This window comes from Cydia pomonella, chromosome 27 (genome assembly GCF_033807575.1).
Source record: "Cydia pomonella isolate Wapato2018A chromosome 27, ilCydPomo1, whole genome shotgun sequence".
Taxonomy (NCBI): Eukaryota; Metazoa; Arthropoda; class Insecta; order Lepidoptera; family Tortricidae; genus Cydia; species Cydia pomonella.
In genome coordinates this window covers 4308996-4318846 of record NC_084729.1, presented here as the reverse complement: position 1 = coordinate 4318846, position 9851 = coordinate 4308996, and the positions used below count along the sequence as shown (strand labels likewise).

Below are 9851 nucleotides of genomic sequence, written 5' to 3'. Positions count from 1 at the left end.
GTCATGGGTGTTTTCTATGTATTTAAGTATTTATAAATATTTATATATTATATATATCGTTGTCTAAGTACCCTCAACACAAGCCTTATTGGGCTTACTGTGGGACTTAGTCAATTTGTGTAATAATGTCCTATAATATTTATTTATTTATTATTATTTATAGATTTTGGTAAAAATTGCCCCGCCTGGGCAGCGCTTTAATTCTGCACGTGACAGAGGGCCTACCGCGAACACCAAAGTTCGCAAATTGCATGCATCACTTTTACTCCAATTAAGACGTAATTAGATGACAGAGAAAGTTGTCCGCAAACTTCGGTATTCGTGGTAGGCCCTCAGATGCGATACTATTACGGGAATCCCCATTATCAGGGCAACACTCTCATTTAAACAAAAATCATCTGTCAAAACTTTGAAGCGTTTTTCAACTCTTACTCAAAATCAACCAATCAGAGGGCATTGCTGCCGTGTTTGTAATCCACAAATGCTCAAAAAATACGGCAAAGCGGTATAGATATGAAAAACACCTATAATAACTTGTCAGGTCAGTCACCTAGACGGGAAAAAAAAAGAAAGTTCCTAACCTTGATATTCTTATAGACTTCAGTTCACATTCTCAACTACACCGTGACTTACAATTAACAATATGCTCCCATATATAATCTTTGGTGGTGCTGTTACAATAATTTGGTTGCTTAAGAAATCATGTTCTTCTAAGCGAGTTGTAGCGATTGATACAGAAAGTGTTGGCGGGGGCCCCTCCGGCTCTGTGAACATACTTGCACGAGTATCCATCGTCGATAGACGAAGAGTCATCTATGATGAGTATGTTATCCCGTCTATGCCGGTAACAGATTATAGAACGCCATGGAGTGGAGTACGTGAAAAAGATCTCGCTGGTGCTAAGAAGACATTTGATATGGTCAGGCAGGTTAGTATGTCTTTATTAAATCTGTTTTTATATCCATATGAAAATGACAGTACGATTGGCCAATATCCTACCTATACAATATGAACTGAAAAATTTCATATACTAAGAAAAAGCGACTAGACCTCTAGTGTCCCAGGCTGGAATCGAACCAGCGTCCTTTGCTATCGCGGCAGGTGCCTGAGCCAGTCGGCCACCAGGGTCACAGTGGCATAAATATGTGAAAAGCCAAGCCCTTGGAATGGAGAACCCATCCAGCGGGTCCATTGTGATAAAAATTGTGTCATAATTGCTTGATATTTTCAGGAGGTGTCACGCATCCTTCAAGATTGCATTTTGGTTGGTCATGATTTGAAATTTGACTTCGCAGCTTTAGAATTAAACCACCCGGCTAATGATATCCGGGATACTTCCTTGTACAAACCTTTTAGATATGTAAGTCACATACTTCTTTATATTTGTTTTAATTTTAAAGTAGGTACAAAAGTACGGTCTTCATATGAAGCTAAGATACGTGTTGTGTTCGCCAAAGGATAGGGAGCCTTGGAACTGATCGGGCGTATATATGATTCCTTGCTCCTGTAGGAGAAACTACTTAGGAGGGATATGCCGAAACATTTCCACCAGATTATCTGAGCACATACATAGTATGAAGAACAGGGATAGCCGGGGCTCTGCGGTGACGGAACATGTATTGGATTCGGATTCAAATCACTATTATACATTTCGATAAGGAGACCATGCTTGCGAAAGAAAAATTTGTGATTCAGCAAAAAGTACGGGAGGTTATCAAAATAAGTCGTGATTTAACTGTGATTGTGGTTGGTCAATACCTCTGACCTGGAAAACTGTTTTGGGTACTACGTTGGTGGACAGTGTGGTGTGTGCAATGATTTTGATAGCACATGCAGTGCAAGTGTTATTTTAAACATCAAACTTCCATGAAATTATGATGTATAATTAACACTGTCGTGTGCTATCAAAATCGTTGCAGACTTAACTTGGTCTAACTGTAGCTCTAGCTATTTGGTAATAGTAGCGGGGGCCAACTGGATATGGGTGGCCCAAGGCCCTCAAATGGAGACAGCTGGAAGAGGCCTACACCTCCAAGGAGGGTTCTGGTGTAACCTAGGTTTAAGAAACTTTTTATTTAAAAACATGTAGTACAGATTAAGTAGTTTACCAGAAGCAAATGGCTTTTCTATTTTATTTTATTTATAACTCTAGGTATTCTCTAACAGCTTATGTAGATGTAGATGTAGTGTAGGGACGCCCGGCCGGAAGCAGGCGTTCAGACATTCAGGAGTTCCGCAGGGATCTCACGTTGGTCCTATCCTATTTAATATCTTTATAAACGATATACAAAATTGTTTTGTGAATTCTTGTCCGTTTTTATATGCCGACGATTTAAAGTTTGCTAGGCGAATAACCACACCTGGAGACGTGGATCTGTTGCAAAGTGACCTTAACAGAGTGAATCAATGGTGCGTTGACAACGCCATGCAGTTGAACATCAAAAAATGTTTACATATAAAATTTACTAGAAATTATAACCATATAGATTCATCCTACCACATCGCTGGGGAACATCTTAACGAAGTTGATCATATCAAAGACCTGGGAGTTATATTTGACAAAAAGATGACCTTTGTACCGCACATCGATGCTATTATTAAGAAGTCTTCTAAAATGCTAGGCTTTATTATAAGAACCGGTAAACATTTTCGAACAGTAAAAACCAAAATCCTTCTTTATAACTGTTTCGTGCGTAATATCTTGGAATATTGTAGCACGGTATGGCGGCCTCATTATTCAACTCATTGCCTCAGGATAGAGAGAATTCAGAAACGATTTCTTTGGCATATATCTAGTCGCACACCATTAGCTAGCAAATATACATCTTATTCAGTAAGATTACAACACTTCCAAATTAATACTCTTGATAAACGAAGAGACATGCTTGATCTTCAATTTTTATATAAACTTTTAAATAATTATATAGATTTGCGCACAACTTTTGCGCAAAATTAGATGAGTCCCATATAGATATCCTAGGAACACAATAGACCTTTTGTCTCCGGTATTTAGGAAAACCGTCTTAGGCGCTAATTCACCCATTCCACGACTATGTAGATTATACAATAAACTTAGCCACTGCTGCGATATTCATTCTGACTCATTGCTCAGGTTCCGAAAATTATTGAATATGAATCTATAGTATAAACAAGTTTAATTTATTTTTGTTATTTAACCTGTAACTTTCACTTTATGTTAAGTAAGAAATTGTTTTTTCTTTTGCATGCTGTGTTTACCTATAATTAGTTATGCATCACTGAATGTTTCTTTTTTTGAGTTATGTAAACGTATTGGATGTAATAACTGTTGGTAGACCTTAATAAATAAAATAAAATAAAAAAATAAAATATTACAACAGCACCCTCTTGCTTCACACTCTCTTTGATTATACGTGCACAGTGCGCTATTGCACATACCTCAGCTTGGAATACGCTAGCATATCTACCCAGTGATATTGATACTGTTTCTCCCAGTTTAGGGATCACAATGCCCGCTCCTGCTAGTTTCGTTGAGCTTCTTCTCGAGCCATCCGTGCAGCAGATTGTCGTTGGGTGTCTGACTTCCACTTTCCAGTTGTCTCTCTCTCCTATATGTACCCTGTACTTCTTGTCGAATATCTCCTGCCTTTTTATAAGGTCGTTGTTGGCCATCAACATCTCAAATCTTGATAGTGCCTCTCTTTGTATCAGCGCGTGTCTCTTGTCTACGCAGCTTCCTCTCCATTCTTTACATGCTTTCATTCTGTACCACTGTTCTGTGGCTCTTTTCTCTACCTCAATCCAGAGTGGCTTCAAACCTAGCATTACCTCCATTGCGTGTGTCGGGGTCGTTCTCATGGCCCCCGTCATCATTAGGCACGCTAATCTCTGTACTTTGGTTAGGTCTCTTTGGTATTCTTTGATATGGGCCCTGTGCCACCATACCACGGCCCCATATAGCACCCTGGGTAGTATGACCGCCTTGTAGATCCAGTAGATCATTCCCGGCTTCAACCCCCAATTCTTCCCCACTGCCCTTTTACATTGATACAGTGTTCTTATGGCTTTTGCCGACTGCTCCTTGATGTGAGTTCTGTATCTGAGCGTTCTATCCAGAGTAACGCCCAGATATTTTATCTCATCCACCATTTCTAGTTCTATATCTTGTATCTTTATAGGTGTTATCTCTTTTATCTTTCTGTTCGTGAACAGCACAAGCTTTGTTTTCGACGGATTGAGATCCAGTCCTCTATCTCTGCACCATCCCAGTACCTGTCTGAGACTTCTTATCATTATCTCTCTTAGGACATTCAGAACCGTCCCTCTCACTAGTAACACTCCATCATCAGAGTAAGCTTGCATATACATGCCCCCTCTATTGACCTTCTTCACCATCGAATCTAGCAGTAGGCACCACATCAGGGGGGACAGACATCCTCCTTGTGGGAACCCTCTTTTTGGACTAATCGTCTTTGCTACTCCGCCCAACTCCGCCGTTATGGCTCTTCCTTTGAGCATTCTTTTTATCCATAGTGCTATTGTCGGTCGGATACCTTCTCTTTTCAGGCTTTCCTCTACGGCCTCGAAGGTTGCCTTATCAAAGGCTCCCTCAACGTCGAAGAAGCAGCCTAATGCGTATTGTTTCATATCTAATGCTCTTTCCACCCTCACCGTTAGATTGTGTAGGGCTGTCTCCGTTGACTTTCCTGCCATGTATGCATGCTGATTCGCATGTAGCGGATCTCCGCTGCATTCCACTTTGTCTCTTATATGCTTGTCTATCACTTTCTCTAAAGCCTTTAGTACAAAAGACGACAGACTTATGCTTCTGAATGACTTTGCTTCTTGGTACGATTTCTTACCCGGTTTTGGCAGGAAGACCGCCCTCACCTCTCTCCATACCCTTGGAATGTAGCTTAGTGCTATACTTGCCCTGTATAACTCCACTAGGTCCTCTTTTATGTATCTATAGCCTTTCTGCAACAGTGCGGGCAGGACTCCGTCAGGGCCCGCGGCCTTGAAGGGCGCGAAGGAGCTAATCGCCCATTCTACCTTCTCCCCCTCCACCACCTCCAGTGCCGCCCCCCAGTCGGACTCCCCCCACCCTTCCTGTCTCTCTATTTCTGTCACCTCCTCACAGTCCGGAAAGTGTGATTTCAGCATGACACTTAGTATCTCTTCCGGATCCGTGACTAAGTCTCCGTTCACTCTCAGACTCCCCAGTTGACACGCTCGGTCTCCCGCAAGCAGTTTTACCACTCGCGCCCCCTCTGAGTAACTGTTGATGTCTCCTGTGAACCTTCTCCATCCCTCTAGGCTAGCTTTCTCTCTCAGTCTGGTGTATTTGTTCCTGACCTCTCTATACGCGTCCCAGCTCTGAGAGTCATCCCTTTTCGTTGCTACTCTCATTGCCCTACGTACCTTCTTTCTTACCTTCTGCAGTTCTTTGTTCCACCATGGCTGTCCTTTTCCTGTTTGTATCAGTTTTTCCGGGCATGCCTTGTGGTATGCTCCTATTATAATCTCTTTCAGTCTGAGTGCCCCATTTTCTAGGTCATTCGCATTCTCATACCTGACTCCCGAGACAGCCGATTTCCCTAGCTCCTCTTCGTACTTCGTCCAGTCTGTTTTTCGTGGATTTCTTACCTACATCTTTTCTACGCGACATTCAATGCTGTAGAGTATTCTGCGGTGGTCAGACATGCTGTCCCCCTCATCCACCCTCCAATTCATTACCTTGTCGCATATCCCTTTCGTTGCTATAGTAATGTCAAGCACCTCTCTCCTTGCCCTCGTTATAAACGTTGGTGTGTTACCTATGTTCATAATTTCTAGGTCATTGCTAATAATAAATTCTATTAGTGATTCTCCCCTTTCATTGGTGTCGGTGCTACCCCACACCTCGTGATGTGCGTTAGCATCGCAGCCAACAAGTAGGGGAATTCCCTTACCTCTGTACCTGAGTACCGCTTCTTCTAGTTCTAGCGTCGGTGCTGCTCCGTCTCCCGGCAAGTAGCAGGACGCCAGTGCCACCTTGTAACTCCTTCCTTTGTCACTCATGAAGTGGGCCTCCACAACAACAAGGTCTCTGTAACATAAGGTCATGACACAACCCATGTTTCTTATATTATTGCTCACGTATATGCATGCTCTAGGAGGTAGCTCACCGTTCCTTTCGTAGTAGAGAGCTCCCCCCAGATGTCCCAGGCCTGCCACCTGATTCTTCCATGCATAGGGTTCTTGCAGCAGAGCTATATCAACTTTGGCCCTCCTAACATATTGTCCTAACTCGGACATTGCATCTTTGCAATGCTGGAGGTTTACTTGGCATATATTCGTGTGTGTGTTGGTGTGTGTGTGTTTGTGTAGTGTTCTTTGTGTGTCAACCCTCCTGTTCATCTATGTGTAGTGTCATTGTCCCCGAGCTGCTACTCGGAGGGTTCATCGCCGGCGACATCCATACTCTCCTCTCCTCCTGTATGGACATCGACGGGTTTCGCCGCCTCCTGCATCAGCTCGGGTGCTCCTTCTGTCTCCTCTTGTTTAGATTCTGAGGGTTGTGGATTTGGATTTGCCCTCAGAATCCGGACTCGGACGCTAGTGGCCGAGAAGTCCAACACTTTGGTCTTCTCCTCGCCCCAGCTCTCCTCGACACCTTCTGGAACCATATAGGTCAGTCGGGTTCCTAGTTCCAGTGCCTCTCTACCTACTGCCTTCCATTGCAGAATTTTGAGTTCCGGTCGATCCGGATTCTGAGCGTAAAGGAACTCCTTTACGTACTCAGTGTCGGTATCGCCCGGAACCCAAACCTGCACCCTAGTCTGCTCCAGCTTCCGCACGATGATTTTGTGGCCGCCCAGCTCTCCGAAGTCCTGACTTAGCAGCCATTCCCTCGACTCCGTCGTTTTTGGTGTCACAAGGAAGAATCCTTCCGACACCAACCCCGACGTAGCGAATCTTGGCGCTACCAAGCCTGGCTCCCCCCTGACTACCTTCAAGACGACCACTTCAATCATCTGCGTAAGCTTCTTTCTGATGAGTTTCGCCAGAGCCTCATCCACCGAAACGCCATCCTCCCGGCATACAGCCACAGCGAGACCTCGATTCGCCTTAGCGACGTTTCGTGGTCCCTCTGCGGCCGCCTTGCCTTGATTATGGCGCTTCGCCGAAGGACGCTCCGAGCGACCCTCATCAGTACTCTGTCTCTTCATCTTTAGACCGCGATTGCTCGGGCCGGGTTTGGCCTCCCCCTTGGTAAATGCCACGGGAATGCCACTCCCTTCCCCAGCAATCGTAGCCCTCCTCCTAAGCAGTTTCGCTTTCTTCTTTTGAGCCTTCGACTCGTACTTATGGAACTGCTCCTTCACCACCGGTGTAGCCTCCCTAACGGTATCCCCCCTCGATGGTGATTGTAGCAGCGCCTCTTCTTCATGCAGTGTCAGGCCCTCCAGTTGCAGGACATCCGGGGTACCCTTTCTGCTCCTCTCCTGACCTCCAAGCTCCGACTCACCAGAGCTCAAGGTTCCGCCTACTGCGATGGTCGGGGGTCCACCGACTGGCTTCCCTCCCTCCCTTTCTTCTGCCCTTGCGGGTTTGCGGGCTCCTTCTCCGCTTGCGCGATGATTTTATTTTTATTCATTTTATTTGATTCGACTTTATCCATACACTATAAATTTTTATGGGAAGAAATAAACTTAGAGTGGTAGCAGTGCTCCCTTGCCGTCCACCCAGCAACATTTACACCTACGCAGTGGCGCCACCCCCCTGCGCATAGTCGTACACGACAGCGATTGTGCCGAGTAGGCTCGCAAGCATGGAAGGACAGCTCCTGCGTTGCTTGTCTGCGATGGGACTGTGCACGTCGGTTTACCCCAAGGAAGTCGCTCATGATCTCCCGGGGCTAACACTTGTACACATATGCCCACCACTCCAGCTTCCAGTTTGGAATAGAGGCGCTTCACCCCAAGGGCATCTCTCCACGACACCCCGGGGTTCCCCAGCCTCCACCCCTCCCCTTCCGCCAGACACAACACAGGCCCTGTCCCCCCTCCCCTCTTCCGCTTGCGAGCCCAAATCGGCACCAACCCCCCGCTGCCCACAGCCGGCTGTGAGGGCCCTCGGCACGTCCTCCCACCTTGACCCTGGGGGTTTTGGGGCGTGTTGCCATGACGGGGTTACCCCCAAAATGACAACACGACCTGTGCACTCCTCATTTATCCGGGCTTGTGACCGGCTCCTTTTGGACCACGGATGTTCCGCAAGTACGGCTGAGTTTACCAGAAGCAAATGGCTTTTCTATTTTATTTTATTTATAACTCTAGGTATTCTCTAACAGCTTAACAAGATCTGGATGTCTCTGTAACTTTAGATAATTAATCTGTACTTATAAAATACTTTTGACCGTGAATTGTGTGACATCTGGTGTCAAGTAGCGGTACTGATAAATCCGCTACTTGACGCTAGATGTCGACTACGAAATAACCCGCTATTTGGTAAGAAAACTGATGTATGGAGTGAGCACTCTATGCTTACTTATTTCTCTATGTTACAGTAGAAAAGTGCTTCTAAGTAAGTAATTATTTTTAATTATCAAAATTACCTCTATAGAAGTGACACCAATACTTTAGTAGAAGGACTTAACTAAATATTTTGTTCCAGGCATCAACTAAACCGAGTCTAAAGTATTTAGCGAAGAAATACCTGAACAGGGATATACAAGTTGGCAACCATTGCTCGGTTGAGGACGCGCGCGCAGCCATGGACCTTTACTTGCTGGTTGAAAATGAATGGGAGAAAGAAATGGTGTTTTAAACCTACTTCGAGAAAACTTAGCAAAACCCTTACGTGGGGCGAATTTTTTACTTTTACTAATGCGATTATATTTTAATAACCTTTTTATTCCTATCAAGTTTTTTATTCAATCAAGCAGGAAAGAATCCACAGTATTTTTATTTATTTCGGGGGTAGGTCGAGGGTTAAAAAAATCGTTAAGTAGATTGTGGATTTGGTCGTTTTGGTCCAAGTTAATGCTATAAGTTTTCTATAACTTAATCTGATTATTATTTGTACGCATTACCTTAATCTGACGATCACAAGTTCGACGCCCGATTTTCACATTGAAACTTTCAGAAAGAAAACGTAGGCACGAATAATTGTCAGATTTAGTAATAGCACAATAGGACTAATGACCAAATCCAACCAACGGATCAACATAGACGGTACAACGGATCAACTAAAAGTGGTTAAGGTAGACTGACTCCACAGTGTAGCAAAACATAACTCGTCGCTTAATCTCACGCTCTCGAGTAACTACAAAAATCCCCTCTTGGGCTCCCCAACTATAACCATATCATGAAGTGTTCCATTTTAAAATAACATTTTATGAAATCAAATTCTTTGACCTAGCCACGACATAGCGAATAAACTAGAGCAATTGCCCTCGTAGTTGCATTCAAAATTGTGTACCTTTTTTCGGAACTAGCGTTCTAAAACATAGCATAATTTTTGAACTACTCTGCTTGAATTTACGCTTTTTTTTTACATGCTCTTTTATACTGAACTTTCATTTGGACTGCTTTTGTTTTTACATCAATATATGTTTTACGTGTTAGTGTATATAAGGCCCGAGTGGACGCTCGAAGCGGAGTGTTCGGCGGGGCGTGCAGCGTGGCGTCGGGCAAGTGACATGAGCAGCGGGCACTAAGGCCGCTCCTATACGTTTGCACTTGTTTAACATGCACGCCGCACGCCCCGCCGCGCTACACGCCCAATTCGAGCGTCCACTCAGGCCTTATACAGTTAGTTATATTATAAGTTATCGGTACATTATTTTAACCCTTTATGTATACTATAAATAAAGTTATAATATATAA

General features: G+C 44.2%; 1 protein-coding gene across 1 annotated transcript; it reads left to right on the top strand.

The window, feature by feature from the left end:
- Nucleotides 1-545: 545 nt before the first annotated feature.
- On the top strand, nucleotides 546-9851 carry LOC133532436 (RNA exonuclease 4-like). Its single transcript, XM_061871111.1, has 3 exons — nucleotides 546-928; nucleotides 1232-1360; nucleotides 8638-9851. Exons 1-3 carry the CDS (start codon nucleotides 644-646, stop codon nucleotides 8788-8790), a joined length of 567 nt encoding a protein of 188 aa, XP_061727095.1. The 5' UTR covers nucleotides 546-643; the 3' UTR covers nucleotides 8791-9851.

What these genes read in the sequence shown, in the direction of transcription:
- LOC133532436 (XM_061871111.1), top strand. Translation starts at nt 644, where the DNA reads ATGCTCCCATATATAATCTTTGGTGGTGCTGTTACAATAATTTGGTTG. An exon ending in CATTTGATATGGTCAGGCAG is followed by an intron (nt 929 to 1,231) that starts GTTAGTATGTCT and finishes TGATATTTTCAG; the next exon opens with GAGGTGTCACGCATCCTTCA. An exon ending in TGTACAAACCTTTTAGATAT is followed by an intron (nt 1,361 to 8,637) that starts GTAAGTCACATA and finishes ATTTTGTTCCAG; the next exon opens with GCATCAACTAAACCGAGTCT.